Genomic DNA, 16,895 nt, shown 5'->3' with positions numbered 1-16,895 from the left:
ATTTATATATAAACAAGAATAACAAGAAAACAAAGAACAGGAATAAAACAGCATGGTGACGAAAATGCCCCACAGCTTTCTGTTCTTGGAAGAAGTGAAAATAAAAGAAGAAAAGACGATGGTGTTTGTGCGAGCACTGTCTATTGCCTTTGTGTAATTGTTTGTAGGTGAGTGTCCTGTCTCAGTATTTTCACTATTGTACTCGTGATGTCTCAAACTTTCGCGCAGACGACCGTGGACCCTCCGGATGATGAAAATGATGTCATGCGGATGGCGCGTGTACGCGGACGGCCCTAGTATATCTCCGGCTTTAGTCTTTCTGTCCGTCTTTTTCCACACCTCTGAGCTCTTTGGGTCAGAGTCCACCTAACCTCTTGCATACCACAGAGCTTTTCCTTCCCACCCCCTTCCTTCTCAAAGCACATCTTTCATCTAAACCCACCCCCAAAAATTGTGAGTCCTTGTTTATTTTGATTGTAGGGCACGCAGCAGTACAAGGTCCTACTTGTTTTTTTTTTTCTAAAATGCTGCTGGTCACAATCCCAGAATTCCTTGGAAGTTCCTGCCACAATCAGCCTCCTTTTCATCGATAAACCAAGAGATGTGCAGAGCCATTAATGATGAAGACAGCTGTAGAAAAGCTCACAGTGAACGGAGAGGGAGATGTTTGGACACTGAAAGCCAGAAGGAAGACTTGTCAGTATTTATTTGCAGTGAAGCAGCAGTTCAGACGTACCGTCCGAGATTTAAGAACAGGACCATTCGTTTCACTCCTTCACCTATAGCTCCTCCTTGTGTGCTGTCAATCGCTTTTTTCAGCAAACGCTGATTGATCGAGCTTTATGAACATGAGACTGGGGCTCCTCATAGATTTTTAAATTAGTGGCAGCTTTGCCCCAAAGATGTGTTATCGACTTTTGAAATAGAAGCGAATCTTAAAACACTCCTACTTTCCCTTGAGTTTTCTAGAGCTTGATAATTGAAAAAAGTGTGAAGTGCGACTGTGTTTATGAGTGGAGAAGAAAAAGAGCAAAAGATTGCTCACTTTGTGCCTTTATCTTAACAATGTGTGGTATTGCTTATTTATTGGTAAGGTTTCAGTGATTTACCGATATTTATTTTTCGCCTTTCTCTGTGCTCTTGTTTTTTTTGTCATTAGGCTTTTATCTCTCAACTGACCTCTTGTGGCATCAGCTTATATATACATCTTTAAGCCTGTAATACTGAATTAGATTCTCATATTGATCCACTGAGACACTTGTGAATTTTCTGAATAATTCATTTCAGTTCCAGTTTTTTTCCCAAAGTTTACTAACGTTCCACCGTCTTCCATTACTTGGACAAACAGATAGCCCCACCCCAAATTCATGCTTTAGCCAGCATGTGTCAACAAACAGCAATATTTTGATCCGCATTGTGTTTACACTTCTCAGGGAAATAAGCCTATAAATGGTTTACTTGTTGTTATGTTAGAATATAAGAAATCCGTTTTATATTTAAAAAAAATTAAAAGCTTTACCATGCAGTACTGTAAATTATTATCATACACCCCTGCTAACGTAGATCTCTGTTTTTTAGGATCAGATATGGCCATCTTCTGTTTGCTGTGTGGGAAACGGTTCCAGACGCAGACGGCTCTGCAGCAGCACATGGAGGTCCACGCAGGCGTGCGCAGCTACATCTGCAGCGAGTGCAACCGCACTTTTCCCAGCCACACCGCACTCAAGCGCCATCTCCGCTCACATACAGGTCTCAGATCAGCTCATTAACTTTACCGGATATCTGTATATGTATACAGCCACAAACTATGCCAATTCCATCAATTTCTATTCACTTAAAATTTCAAAGAAATCGATAAACAAATAGTTTTCTTTACTGTAAGGTTGTATTTGTTAACATTAGTAAATGGATTAGTTAACATTTAGTAATGCATAATTTTTATTATTAAAAGCTGCAACTGTGACATTTTTTAAGTAAAGGATAATGTAAAGGCAGCCGGTTGTTATCGTAGAAATAAGCCCTGGGTGTTTTTATTTCACGATAAAAACCATCTGCCTCTACGTTATTATGCTTGTTACACAGCTATTTACCTCATAAGTAAGGTAAAGAAAATGTAAATATTGATTTGAAATATTTAATTTGCTAATTTTTAACGAATGCAGACCTTTTGCAAGAAGACAAGACTATATAGACTGAATAGTCACGAACACGACGTATGGTTTAATAATTTGTAAATATAGTGTTGTATATGTTATTAAAAGACATATATTTATATTTAGTTGTTGTATAATATTAAACTGTACCTGCCAAAATGATTTGCAGAATCTGGGATACCCTGTGTTATTAGTTTTGAGCATCTGGGAATAACAAACTTGCAAATGTTGCGACTGGCCAATCAGAATCAAGCATTCCAACGGGCTGTGTAATAGGCTGTTAGATTAGGATTAACTATCAGTAACATTTATTACGTGTCTGCATAGTTCATACTACATCTCTTATTGTTATTTCATCTTAGCTAATGCATTGACTAATGTTAACAGATGCAAACTTATTTTTTCAAATTGACCATCAGGACATTCTCACTCTAGAAAGCATTTGATTGGACAAAAAATGACTTTATATTTTAAATGCATATATATGCACTAAAAGGTTTAGGATGACTTGTGTGTTGAGATCTGTAACCTAAAGATATAAACTAGCCTAAAGAAACCCATAAAATGTTCATTTCTGCATAAACTAACAAACTAACATCATGCCTCAGGCCTCATTTCTGAAATGCACCAGTAACATACTAATTGATGCTTTGATGTTTTATGCACAACACTGGAGACGAATTTGAGACGTGACGGGTGTGAAGCACTCTGTAGGTTGTTTAAGTCAGGATTTGGGTACTGTCTTTGTGTTTGCTTTTCCACCTGTCATTTCATCAAACATCAGCACCTTCTGGGTGGAGGTGGATGGAATGAAGATAGCAGGCTGAAGTGACATGTCATTTAACGAAAGGCCACAGCGCTGTGATGGCTTGTGACAGCGCAAATATCGCCCTCCCCAGTCAAACTAGCTCTGCGCCATCCCCGCGCGGCTGAGCAGATGAGGCATCTCGAGGAACATTCTCCATTACTGTCTCTGAATATGAGACGCTGGAAATAAATCCCATTTTCTCCAGAAAGGCTTTTTCGCCGCTCGTCTCTGACCTTAAATAACAGCCTGACGTGTCAGAGCCGCTTTACTCTGCGAAGCCAGGGATGAATATTTGAAGCGAAAGTGGGGAGATGAACAAAGCCCGCCTGTTTATGGGCCCGACCGGCCCTTATTGGGTACGGGGCGACGTAGCGCTTACTGTACTCGCTCGTCCACGGCGGACCACACATCGAAGACGACATGCCGACGCTCCCGCCCGCATGCATAAATGTCAACGGCCTGCCTCGTCGCAGACACGGCCGAGGGAGAGAGAGACTGTGACGCAGCGGCGCATTATTTTGAAGCGAATTCTCTGTAGGCGTGTATTAAATTACAATGAGCGCTAGCAAGCAACCGTTTAATGTGATGTGTGGGCTTTTGTCAAAGAGCTGAAAAGGAAAGACTCGCAAAAACCAACAAAAATAAGTCTCGTTTTTTATAAAAGGGGACAAGAAAAGGAAGACGCGCTGCTTGCATTTAATTCTCCTTTGATCTTCTTAATCTTGTTCACAGTGGGTTTTTTTAATGCTGGAATGAGATTCACTGATGTTATAAACGCACGGATGTTCCTCTGAAGAAACAATAGAAAGCTTTACTTTACTGTAGTTATTTTTTGTAAGTGCACCACCAAACCCAGGGCTCATGAGACCCAGACATAAATATTTCTGACTAGCAATGAAACCGTAGCTTGGATTATTTTTATTAAACAATATTTTTTCCGTCTCTTACAACAGGATTATTCACTTTTTCCTTTGCATATACAAAACATAACTGGGATAATTGTATGGTTTACAGTTTTTATCCCAAAAACAGGAATATCAACAAGATTAAGATTCTCATTCATACATTTTAATTTGAAGCATGTCCTAATAAATTTACCGGCCAACTGGCATGCAGCTTAGTTTCATTTACCTGCCAAAGCCAATTTCTGCTTGCGCTTAACTATTAATTTTAGTCCCTTGCCATTTTGAGCCCCAAATAAATGAAATCACCAAATTCCTACCCCGCACAGTTTTTTTAACATAGTAGCGAGCTTTTATTTGAGTCATACGTCAACTTAAATGCTGATGCAATACAGATTGAGGTATGACTTAAATAAAATCTCATTTTGACAATTTCAGAGCGTGATTGTGTTCTGAATCTCTATTCTTGAATGTATTTACACGTGTGTTTTTACAGGCGCACGCAGTGTGAGCGAATGCTGGCATCCATTAAGGCTGATAATCATGGCAGACCCCCCACCCCCCGATCCTGTACGCTGCTGGCCGTGCCTTGTTAATATTCCGTTGTTGTTCTGTGCTTGTGTTTTATTGGGAGCCTATTTTCCATCTGCGGCGGGTGTTTTGTGTTCGCAGCTGTGTTTGATAGCGCAGGCCAGCCGAGACCCTGGCAGTGATGGATCCTTGATTTACGCTGCTTAGAGCATAATGAACTCGGCCCCTGCCTTAACATAAGCCTCGGTTCTGCCTGGCAGCAGGCAGTGCCCACAGACCCTGGCCAGGTACACCACCACACCGGTCCCTTGGGGCACTGAGACGCAGGTGGCAGCCCCCGAGTCTCGCAAATGTCTTTTCGGTCCCCTTTGTGCCTCGCAGCTACCAGACTTGCAGACAGAGAGAAACACGCGCTCAGCGACAGCATCTTGATCTATCACCTTGTATCTTTACTGCCTCGGAGCTTAATGTATTCCAAACAAAGCAAAGCCGCCAAATGCAATTTGATAAGCGGATAGCTTTCTGTTTATAGCAGAGAGACGTTGCATTTACATAACAGGTAGCTTGAAAAAAATCTCAACAAGTATTGCGATGTAAATTTGTGCCTGTCGGTGTAGGAATGAAGCCGTCGTGGCTTAATTAGTCAAATAAAGATAAAAGATGCTTTTACCAACAATCCAGTGCAGATGTGTTTGATTGAAGCAGGTTTAGTCGCAATTAAAGTCAGGTGAATTTCGCTCGATTACTATTCTCGTGGCGTGCCGGAGAGCCGTCACACAGCGTGATGGATTGTGATCTCTACTGCGGAGAGGACATTTGGAAGCGCAATTTTTTTTAACAGCGGAAACGGCTGATAACTTCATGCAGACAAATAAATACTGCCACTTTTATTGATTCGTGAAATGCACATTTTTACATTTTGTTTAAGTCCCCCCACACTTTTTTCTCTCCCATTACTGCCAAACGGAAGGCGGTGAAGCCTGAGCAGGCGTGTAAATGCGAAGCGTTTAGCTACGTCTCCCGGCGAAACGTGCCTGAGGAAATTGACATTGTCTGGTAAAGGGAAGCAGCGAGTGTCTGAGCATGACAGTACATAACGAGAAATGCAATTTATTCCCAGGCACGGTGCCGCTCGGACAGCCAGATAATGAAACGCGTAGGTCATAGACGATGACTTAAACCCTCAGCACAGAAGTGAAACGCATTAAATATGGGGAACATTACACGCCTGGTGAAGTCTTGCATCTGTAAAGGCAGAGGGTGATGTATGGTTAGCTGATAGTGACACACAGAAACGCAATTAGCGGGGAGAGCAGAAAAAAGAAGCCCCCCCCCACGCATATCATAATATCACTGATTACTGACCTCTGAATATCCATTACACTGAAAGAAGACAGGAGACTATTGAAAAGATGACCTGTAACAAACCACTGGTGATTGTCCTGAGAGATTGTACAGTAATTGCCTGATTTAAAATAAATATTATAGGCCATTTACTTTGCTTTATGAGACACAAGACTTATGCTCGGATCATTGACCATAGTCTGTCTCCTATCTGTCTTTTTGTCTGTCTGTCTGCCCATCTGCTTGACTATCTGTCTGTCTGTCTTTATTCCGGATGGCTGTCTTTCAGTATGTCTGTCTTTCTACCCGTTTGTTTTATCTGTCTGTTTGTCGTCTTGTCTGTTTGTCTGCCCATCTTTCTGTTCTGCTGGCCTGTCATTCTGTCTGTCTGTCTGTCTGCCTGTCTTTCTTCCGGGTGGCTATCTTTCTGTCTGCCTGTCATTCTGTATGTCTGTCTTTCTAGCTGTCTGTTTTCCTGTCTGTTTGTCTTTCTGTCGGCCTGTCTGTCTTTCTGCCTGTCTGTTTGCCCATTTGCTTCTCTTTCTGTTTGTCATTCTGTCTGTTTGTCTATGTTTCTGTCTGTCTTTCTGTGTGTGTGTGTGTGTGTGTGTGTGTGTCTGTCTTTCTGCTCGTTTGTTTTCTGTCTGTATGTCTGTCTGTTTTTGATTGTTTGCCCATCTGTTTTTCAGTCTGTCTGCCAGTCTTCCTTTCATTCTGTCTGTCTGTCTGTCTGTCTTTCTTCCGGATGGCTGTCTTTCTGTGTGTCTGTTTTCTGTCTGTCTGCCTTCCTGTCTGTTTGCCTGCCCATCTTTCTGTTGGCCTGTCTTTCTGTATGTCTGTTTTTCTGCCTGTCTTTTTTCTGTCTGTCTGTCTGCCTGTCTTTCTGGCAGATGCCTGTCTGTTTGTCTTTCTGCCCGTCTGTTTTTCTGTATGTCTGTCTTTCTTCCTGTCTGTCTGCCCATCTTTTTGTTGTCCTTTCTGTCTACCCGTTTGCCTCTCTCTGTCTGTCTGTCTGTCTGTCTGCCTGTCTTTCTAGCGGATGGCTCTCTTTCTGTCTGCTTCTCTTTCTTTCTTTCTGTCTGTCTGCCTGTCTTTCTAGCGGATGGCTGTTTTTCTGTCTGTTTTCTTTCTGTCTGTCTGCCATCATAGGCTCTTTCTGTCTGTCTTTCTGTCTGCCCATCTGTTTGTTTGTTTGTCTTTCTGCCCCTCTGTTTTTCTGTATGTCTGTCTGCCCATCTTTTTGTCTTTCTGCCTGTCTGTGTTTTGTCTGTCTTTCTATGTTTAATGTTCAATTTATTTATAAAGCACATTTAAAACATCTGTTGCTGACCAAGTGCTGTACAAAAAAACAGAAGTCCAGTAAAGACAATAAAAATACAGCATTAAGAATAAATACACAATAAACACAACAATATAGTCCATAACCATCCAATCACCTGTAATCGAAGGCACATGAACAAAGATGAGTCTGTCTTTCTTTTCTCCTTTCTATTCGCTTGTCTGTCTGGCTCTCTCTGTCTTTCTTTTATCTCATCTGAGTGTCTGTCCATTTTTCATTGTCTGTCTTTATGTATTTATTTATGTGTCTCTTTGTCTGTGTTTTTGTCTCTTTTCTTCATCAGACATTCCTCAGACCTTTTTATAAAGTCATTTGCATTTTTGTATGTTTATCTCATTACTATTGATGTGCAGTGTAACTGAGTGCATGACAACTACCAGTCATTAGTCCTTGCACTGTTTGTGTGAAAACTATGGCCGTGTGCTGCTTATAGCACCTGAGTTGTCGACTTGTCCAGCTGTTCACAGTTCTTACTTCATTTAAGCTCAAACCTGATTCTCATACAAACACACACTATAATTGGGCTTCTGTCCAGCAGGTGACCATCCGTTCGAGTGCGAGTTCTGCGGCAGCTGCTTCAGAGATGAGAGCACGCTGAAGGGACACAAACGCATCCACACCGGAGAGAAGCCCTATGAATGTAACGGCTGCGGCAAGAAGTTCAGCCTCAAACACCAGCTGGAGACCCACTACCGTGTCCATACAGGTATCGTGTGCTGCTTAATATTCATCCAGTTAAACAGCAGAGGTCAAGAGATGCTGTGGTTTAATACAAGCCCCTAAAATCAGATGATAGGAAATGATAGGAAAATAACCTAACTCTGATTGATTAATGTGTAGGTGTGATTTATTCAGTATGAATGCTGTTCCAGCACCAATTGATTCAGATATACACCCAATGTGGTCAAGGGCACCCTAATGTCCTTTTCAGCAGGGAAGCATCATTCTGTATCAGATCTTCAGATTGAGTCTACAGCAGTTGCCATACCTCAATTTATTCCCCTTAGGCTTCAAACATGAGCATTGTTGAATCAGACCTGCGCAAAGACCCGCTTTGCTCTTGTTAAGGTGATATCTGATTGATTCTTGGGTCTTAGCTCTCTCTAAAGCCCTCACCAAAGGGCGGGCCATTTCCAGTGCTGTCAGCTCACTCTTTGACGAGGGGATTAGCACCATACTGTAGAGACCAGATTTCTTAGATGCACGTGACGGCCACCAGACCTTCCCCACCTCTCTGCCACTCAAAAACCATGCTGTTAAGCCACACTATCAAGAAAGGCTGTCAAATAATTGGCTTTCTCTTGGGGTGGGTTGGGGGTTAGGCGGCTACCGCCGAGCTCCAGAGATAACAAGAACAACGACAAGCCGGCAGTCAGGCCACCGCACGCAAAAGCTAGACGCTTGATGAAGCGTCAACATTGGCAGCCCCAGTTTTGTCAATGGCCAATCAATACCTAAGCTCCATTTGCAATTCATTATTGCCTGGTTATCTGAGGTTGCCCTGTTTACAGTGCAGTTAAAGTACACCGACCACACGTGTGTCTACAACAGCAGTCTCGACACTTTAATGACCGTCTCATTAGGGTCTTTGCATAGGCAAACGCAGACGGTCATGACATTGGTCGAGATACATAGGTCAAGGTTCCTCTAGTCCTCCGTTAAACAAATAGTCCTGAGCAAACAATATATATACTTTGCATTCCCAGGATGCCTTTAGTCAACATGAGCATTGTTCAATCCTCAACTTGTCAGTGCTTTTCCCTAGTGGCATTTTTAAAGGTCAACATTTAGATGACTTATTTTCCGCTGTCAGACCAAATGTGCTTTGCTTTTCATTGCTGCCTTTTTCAGAAGTTTCCTTTTTTTGATGCTGATGGGAGACACACATTAGCATTTGGTGTAAAAACTTCATTACATCCATATCCCCTTATAATCCATACTGATCCACTTATTGGTAATAAACGTATTTGATATGTTACTTCTTTTCTTTTAAAGGAAGTGTGAATGGTATACCTGTATAAAAGTTTGGGCTATGCTGTTGTACTCCTTTCTCGCAGTACTTGATCTATTGCTGGGGTATTCTGAGTAGGTTTTCGATCAATGCTAGATGGTTGCTTACAGCCCAAATTAAAACAGCCCACCATAATGATATTTTGGCCTCTAGATATGGCAGGGACCCCTCTATCACTATAAATCTACAGGATTTATTCATCCATCAGACTAATATCTAAAGTCCAATTGCTCAGAAAAGTAATAGTGCACCTTTTTCTGGCAAGCTGCTGGTGCCATTTTGCAACTAACTTTTATTACTTAAGTTAAGGGTTTTGAAATCTTTAACCCCAAGTGTGAGCCAAAGTAATAGAGATGCTTGTCTTTGCACTAATTAGTTATCTCCGCATGTGGGTAGTTGACATTTTAATACAAGCAAAACAGCATTTTGATAATTATTTTATAATTAATATGCCTGCTGCTTTTATGACCTCATTCATATTAATTAAGAGACTACTGCATTGGAAATTTATACTTTTAAAAATTCATTTTCACGCCACAGGACTATTAAAAAAGGAAGTAGTGAGGGTGAAAGGATGTTAAAAAATTATTTAAAGAAAAACTTTAGTTACATGTACAATTTTGTACATTTTAGCATAAATTCTTGATACTTTAACCTCCTCTTGTATCCTTTCAGTGTAGTTAATCATTACAGTACTAACTGTCCTGTCCTGTAGCTCTCAATGAAGGTCAATACAGAAATGCATTTTCCTGTCAGTTACCAAATATGGTTCCAACTTTATATTAGGTGTCTAACCATTGTGTTCTTAGATGATAATATCGTATGTATTGTGTAAATGTGTTTTGGGTTACAATTTATTTTACAGTGTCCTTGTTATGGTGTATTTTTACATTTAAGTACCGAGTAATAATTAGGGATGCGGCTGAATACTGGGCTTTGTGATGGGGTTCGGGTTCGGCAGAATCTTAGAGTTTTTTCCACCGAACTGAACCCTAGGTTTGCGCTACGCTGGTCGACGTCACACAACCGTTGATTACACACATTGGGTGCTGACGTGGAGATAAGCATTTTTTTTCCGATGAGCCTAAGGGGCGGTTCACATTTCGTGGACGCACCTGGAAGAAACTAGCGCATCACACCGCATCGCTTTCATTATGCATAGGCTTATGGTAATTGTCAAAATAGTTTTTCCCACTTTTCATCCTGGCATAATGCTGCCTATCCTTTTTTTTTACAGTTAAAATCAAATAAAATGAAAAATACACTGCTGTGGACGTTGTTTACTTCATTGATGTGTTTTACTGTGTTAATGGAATAAGGATGCGAGTAGGATTCGTTTTCGGATTCGGCCGAACCCAAAAAATATTCGGTTCATCCCTAGTAATAATGATTTACAACATGTACTGTAATTACTATAGGGTTCGGTTTGGGGTTAGAATTGGGTTATTTGCATGTAATAAGCATAATTTACTGTTATTACTATAGTTATTACATGTAACAAAGATACACTAAAATAGTGTTAATGTGTGGTATTCTGGGAGGGTTTAGGGTTACGGGTGGAATCAGGGTTAGGGATTTGGTCAAACGTGTAATTAAAGAACTCTGATGCAAAACCCCCATAGAGATGCCGGGATTTATGCCCATTATTCCTAGAAGAGACGTTTGGCATCTGAGCACCTCAGTTACTTTTTAATACTTAAAAGTAATGCAAGATTTATGTAGGGCTAGGGTTATATTTAATGCATTACATGCATTTTTGTACATTTTATGCATTTTTTTGTTCTGTAAATACATAGTATTTAAAGGGATAGTTCACCCAAAAATGAAAATGATGTCATTAATGACTTACCCTCATGTTGTTCCAAACCTGTAAGACCTCCGTTCATCTTTGGAAACACAGTTTAAGATGTTTTAGATTTAGTCCGAGAGCTTTGTGATCCTCCATTGAAAATGTATGTACGGTTTACTGTGCATTCCAAGAAAGGTAATAAAAACATCATCAAAGTAGTCATGTGACATCAGTGGGTCAGTTAAAATGTGTTGAAGCATCGAAAATACATTTTGGTCCAAAAATAACAAAAATTAAAATTTTATTCAGCATTGTCATCTCTTCCGTGTCTGTTGCAAATGCGCGTGCACAGTGACGCTGCTGACGTGTTATCCTCAGACATGTTTGCGAAGATTTTTTTTTCAAACTTACAGTGTGCGTATTCCTCAGACTGTAAACGAAGCTCAGCGCAAGAAAAAAAAAGCTGGGGCGCACCAGCTAACACATCAGCAGCGTTGTACGTTAGCAGCGTCACTGTAGTCTCATGCACGCAGTTCACAACAGACCCGGAAGAGAAGACAATGCTGAATAAAGTCATAATTTTTGTTATTTTTGGACCAAAATATATTTTAAATGCTTCAACAAATTCTAACTGACCCACTGATGTTACACGGACTACTTTGATGATGTATTCATTACCTTTCTGGACATTGACAGTATACCGTACATAGATTTTCAATGGAGGGTCAGAAAGCTCTCGGACTAAATCTAAAACATCTTAAACTGTGTTTCCAAAGTTGAACGGAGGTCTTACAGGTTTGTAACGACATGAGGGTGAGTCATTAATGACATTATTTTCATTTTTGGGTGAACTATCCCTTTAATCACACTTTATATAAAGTTGGACCCAAAAATGCCGGTGAAACCATCAGAGTACATAAAAACATAGTCAAGATAAAGTACAAGTCAGGTGTCCTGCAATGTCCTAATGTTCTCTCTCTTCTTTGCAGGTGAGAAGCCGTTTGAGTGTAAGCTGTGCCACCAGCGCTCCAGGGATTACTCGGCCATGATCAAACACCTGCGCACTCACAACGGAGCCTCGCCGTACCAGTGCACCATCTGCCTGGAATACTGCCCCAGCCTCTCCGCCATGCAGAAGCACATGAAGGGCCACAAGCCAGAAGACATCCCCCCAGACTGGAGGATAGAGAAGACTTACCTGTACCTCTGCTACGTCTGAGAGGGGAGCGGGCCGTGCCCGGCCTGAGAGGGAGGCGGGAGGGTGGGATGGGTTGTTGAACGCCTGTCGTGATGGCAGGTAGCGTGAAAACACAGTCAGTTTGTCACTGAAGAGGAAATGCACAGAGAAAGCAAATGGGCACATTGATCCAAGGGGCTGGGCTGGGCAGAACGAAAAAGGACAAGAAGTAGAAAGACAATGTGAAACAAAATCTTACCCTCTCGTCAGTCATTTCTGTGTCGTAAGTGTTTTTCACGGATCATATGGGAAGTCTTCATTATATGCCAGGCATCACGTTATGTCCCAGAAAATCCAATATATCCAAATATCAAAAGTCGTATCAATCATAATTCTCTCACTTCAGCAACAATTGCACCAACCGAGAGCGACTCTTTGAAAGGGCGCCCTCTCCTGGTACATGATAGTATAATGCAGTCTCTTTCACTGTGTTAGTGTAAATAAGACACAGTAGCCTCTGCTTTTTTATCTGTATTGACTGATCAGAGTGATCACAGCAGAAAAGTTGATGCCTAAAAGCACTTAGATCTGATAAATACGAATAGCCATGTTCATCAAAGACATTACTGTGAACTGGGACATAAGCTTCACGCATATTGATGATGCCCAGCCAAACACTCAGTGGGTAGAGATCCCTCCCATATGATTCACATTCATTAAGGGCTTATTGGTTTAACCACCGTACAAATCTGTTCATCAATGTCATTTTACTCTTTTTTTTTTTTTTTGGTTTCATAATCTCCAGCATAGACTCGTTGCTTCACACGCGTATAACAAGCTAAATTTACGACGACAGTTTCTGTTTGATGCTTTTATTTTCCAAAATAACGCTTTATGTTCGTCAAGCGTAAAATCGACATTATCTGTTTCGCTTCTGTTTTCCTCCACTCATGTTTCGTACGCACACGACTGGTCTGAGAATCAGTTTGACGCAAAGTAATCACTATAGTCGACGTCTGAACTGAATAACTTGGCAATACATACAGAACATTCATTACTGGACACTAGACATCTAATGAACTGTTTATGCTGTTGTTATAGAGACCAAAATGATGACTGAAGCTGCTTGTGTCAGTGGCTTAGAGACAAAACAGCAGTGTGACATGCGGGGCTTGTTCGCACATATCTGAACGATCGGTAACACAGTGATAACGTAGTACGAAACGTGTCCTGAATGAAAGAACAGACCGGATCGACTCTTTGGTTCGCGTTCCTCTGCTTTTGTCTGTGTTTCCTTATACGCCTCGGTTTTAGCACATCGTACTTGAATTACCTCGTTTTTGTGACCTCATGTGCTAGTGTTTCGTTTCTTTTTTTTGTGTATATTTGATTGTTTGCTTGCTGTTTGTCTTTCTGCTATGTTGAGCAGGGGAGATTTGAAAGCAGCGTGTGCTTAAGTACTTAAGAAATTAAGTGCCACAGTTGAGAGAGATATTTGTCTTTCGTTAACGTTTTTGTTTTTTGTCTCGTTTTGCATTAATCTTACCAAATTTGGTATTATTTTTTATTTACTAACCCTGCTTGTTAAAGAGCTTGTGGGTTCGGTCATATTTGTAAGCTACCTCTAAGTTTTGACATTTTTCGTTTCGCAAAAGCACATTTTTGTGTTTGCGTTTTGCATATAACTTCATCTCATGCTTTCGAGTGTTCACGTTTGTAAGCAAGGGTAAGATTTACTCGAACTGGTAATAGGAAAGTGATTATAAAGTCATAACTTTACCTATGAGAGAACCCCCCCAGCCCTGTAAACCTTACCTTAAGAGCAGATTTTTAAAGCCTTATGTTTGGGGTCAAAGTTGATCTGGGAGGCGAATATATGGAACAAGTGAAGTGTAGTACTTTAAAGTTTGAAAAAAACAATAAACTTGAAAATATGTGAATAGAATTGTAGTTTTGTAATGTGAAAAAAATACGGTTCGCCAAGTTTGAACCACAAAGAACAGGTCATATGCAGCAGTGCATTGTGCGTTGGACAATTGGGACTGCAAGTGGTAATCAAAGACGAAAGGAAGAAAAAAAATTAAATCCTGTCAGTTGACATGTTTCTTTGTATGAGTGTAGTCCTGAGCAAGAGCCAACGAGGCCATTTGATATATAAAATTGTGATATTTTTGTATTAAGTGTCGGTCTTTTTTCCATTGGTTGAGGTTGCAGCGAGGCAAAACTTTGTAGTTCTTTTTTTATATCATTATTCTCTCGTTTGAATCGTTTGCCTTGCTCCTCTTTGGTAATGTTGGACCGTGTGTGATCCTATAGTGATAAATGTTGCTTTCTGGATGTCAAATACATTGCAGGTGAAGGACTAAATCAGCCACATTCTCCTTTGTGAAAATAACAACAACAACAACAACAAAACAAAAAATGATGTGATACCAATGATCAATTACATTGTACACGGCATCTCAAACAATCACGTTGCCAACTTTTTGGGTTTTTTTACTTGAAGTGACTTTAAAAAAAAAAAAGAAGAAGAAGGGATGGTGAAGACGCATCACAGGAAATGTAATTGTCGTGTCTTGCCGTTGTTTTCTGGAAAACACTGTGAGTTTGGGGATCTTTTGCCCCCTGTGAGAATTTAAAATGAGTAGCTCCATGAAAAGACAGATATATATTTTGTTCTGTAAATGGATAATGTTAACCAATGTTAAATGGATAAAACAGAGTTTGTGGCAACAATACGAGATATTAAGTCACATACCGGTGTCACTGTTCTCTAAATTCGTTTGTGTTACTTTTGTATTATTACTTTGAATGTGGTTTCACATATAGTGTATGTTTGAGTGTGTATGTGTGAGTATGTGTATGTGAGAGATGCACATTAGTGTCAAATGCACTAATCGGTAAGTCATATTCTATTGCCACTTTTCTCTCATGGTGATGAAAAAAATATTGGCTTTGATATAGTTCTTCCCTCAATGTTCTTATGATGTTTCTGTAATATCTTTGTGCCTAAATGAAATTGTTCAACAAATTGTCCACATATATCTGCTTAGTTTCTGTATTTTCAAAAGAAGTTTATTGGTGTCTTCAGGGCTCCAGGGGTGTCATGATGATGATGATGATGATGATTGGAATAGCGTATCCTTACTTCAAGTTCCCCCGCACGGGACTAAGCCAATCCAACGTGAGGTCGATAATAGTTTTGTTTTTATAATTATCATTTGGTCTGTTTTTCAGTCAAATGATTCGATGTAGTGTTTTATACACGGCTCAAAAAAATGAAAAATGAAACGAGCGAAACATTCCATAAATTGGAATAATGTGCGTTTTTTTTTTACAATGAATCTCCTGCTTTGAGGGATAAAAAAATCTTTGTTTGATTATCAAACTTCCTTTTGACTCCATTTTCTCGTCTTTCGCCTCAGCAACAGGTTTGCTGATTAAACTTTTCAACAACGTCCCTGTAACATTCTGTGGGTTGTTGATGCAATTTTACTGCCCCTACTTAACATGTTTAGTTGTTGGTTAAAGTACTTATTTTAAAGAAAAACAGTAAGCCAAGTGTCATCATTGCATCCCTGGGGTTGGCTCACTGTGTTTCAGTGTGGTGTTCTAGAAAGAGTAGCCATTTCATGCTGTGTTGCCATGCATGTGCCATTGAGGTCGAAACTAAACTGTTTGAGTAACAAAGCACCAAGACATTGTCTTTTTTTATATATTAGCACTGAGGACCAATTGCCCTGTCGGACCAAGCATAACAAAGCTTTTTATGTAATAAAGCAGTTTTTTATTTTCTCTCTCTCTCTCTGCCCACTATATCTTCTCTTTCTTTTTTTTTATTCTTTACACCTTCCCTGACTTGCCTGTATTTTTTTGTGACAGCACAAGTGCCAGTCCAGTTGCTTTTTAAGAACATAATGTTTTGTTTCTGGGGTTTCGTTTTATTTTTGTTCTGTTGTTATTATTATTTGAATTGTTATAGTTACGTCTACCTCAGCACCTAATCTTAGCCTAATCTTAGAAGGTGCCCAATTATTATTATTATTATTTTGTTTCGTTTTTTTGTCAATTGTACAAATTTTAATTTGCATTAGAGCTTTGCAACGGTCCTCTTGTCTCTTTCAGCAACATGCTGTGTTTTTGTAGCACTATCTGGGTTTCGTGCTGCAGATACTGGCATCAGTTTCCTGATGGCGTAGTCTTTCTTTTGGTGTAGGATCAGACACATCTCTTTGTAACATTTCAGTGTTCTCTGATGGAGTGTGGAAAAAATAAAGAATTTAAAGAGACTGAATGCTGCAGGTTTCTTCTCAGTGTTGTCACTAAGTAAATTTTGTGCCTTTAATGGTGAAAGATATTTTTTACATCCTACTAACAGTAGATTGTTTTTGTAGTGTTTTTTGTATGTTTTTTTTATTTATGAGTCTCAAAATAACAATGTTCAGTTGTATTCCTTAAATCTGCAGTTAGAACAAAAAAATAAAAAATGGACATCAGTTTGTCTGGCCTTTTTATGTGTTCCACTCATAGGAAATAATGAACGTTTTAAATGGATGAATATAAGGATTTAAAGAAACGGTTTACCCTAAAATAAAATTTGTCATCTTTTACTCATCCTCATGTCTTTCGAAACCCGTACAGAGGACTTAATTATGTGGAACAAAAAAATACCCAGTTAAGAATAGCTAAAAGAGAGATCTCCCAAAAATGCAAAACCTGTCATTATTTACTCACTCTCAAGTTGTTACAGATATAATTTTCAAAGATATTTTTGTAACCAAAATGTTCTGGAGCATTTTTCTTTCCTACTATGGCAGTCAGTGGTGTTCCGTTTTCCTGCT

At 39.9% G+C, this 16,895-nt stretch overlaps 1 protein-coding gene across 2 annotated transcripts in view; it reads left to right on the top strand.

Annotated features, from left to right (window-relative positions):
* The window catches only part of zbtb16a (zinc finger and BTB domain containing 16a), a 117,882-nt gene extending 101,539 nt beyond the window's left edge, over positions 1-16,343 (top strand). Inside the window, exons 5-7 of one of the 2 annotated variants that reach the window (XM_065286934.2) lie at positions 1,579-1,749; positions 7,616-7,783; positions 11,867-16,343. In XM_065286934.2, coding sequence (XP_065143006.1) covers positions 1,579-1,749; positions 7,616-7,783; positions 11,867-12,096 — 569 coding nt within the window. In that variant the 3' untranslated portion in view covers positions 12,097-16,343. Of the gene's footprint in view, positions 1-1,578; positions 1,750-7,612; positions 7,784-11,866 lie in introns of both variants that reach the window. The other variant, XM_065286933.2, reaches the window with a different exon arrangement.
* Positions 16,344-16,895: the final 552 nt, after the last annotated feature.

This window comes from Paramisgurnus dabryanus, chromosome 18 (assembly GCF_030506205.2).
Source record: "Paramisgurnus dabryanus chromosome 18, PD_genome_1.1, whole genome shotgun sequence".
In the NCBI taxonomy this organism is placed as follows: Eukaryota; Metazoa; Chordata; class Actinopteri; order Cypriniformes; family Cobitidae; genus Paramisgurnus; species Paramisgurnus dabryanus.
The sequence above is the reverse complement of the archived record's forward strand: the minus strand, read 5'-3'. Positions and strand labels throughout refer to the sequence as shown.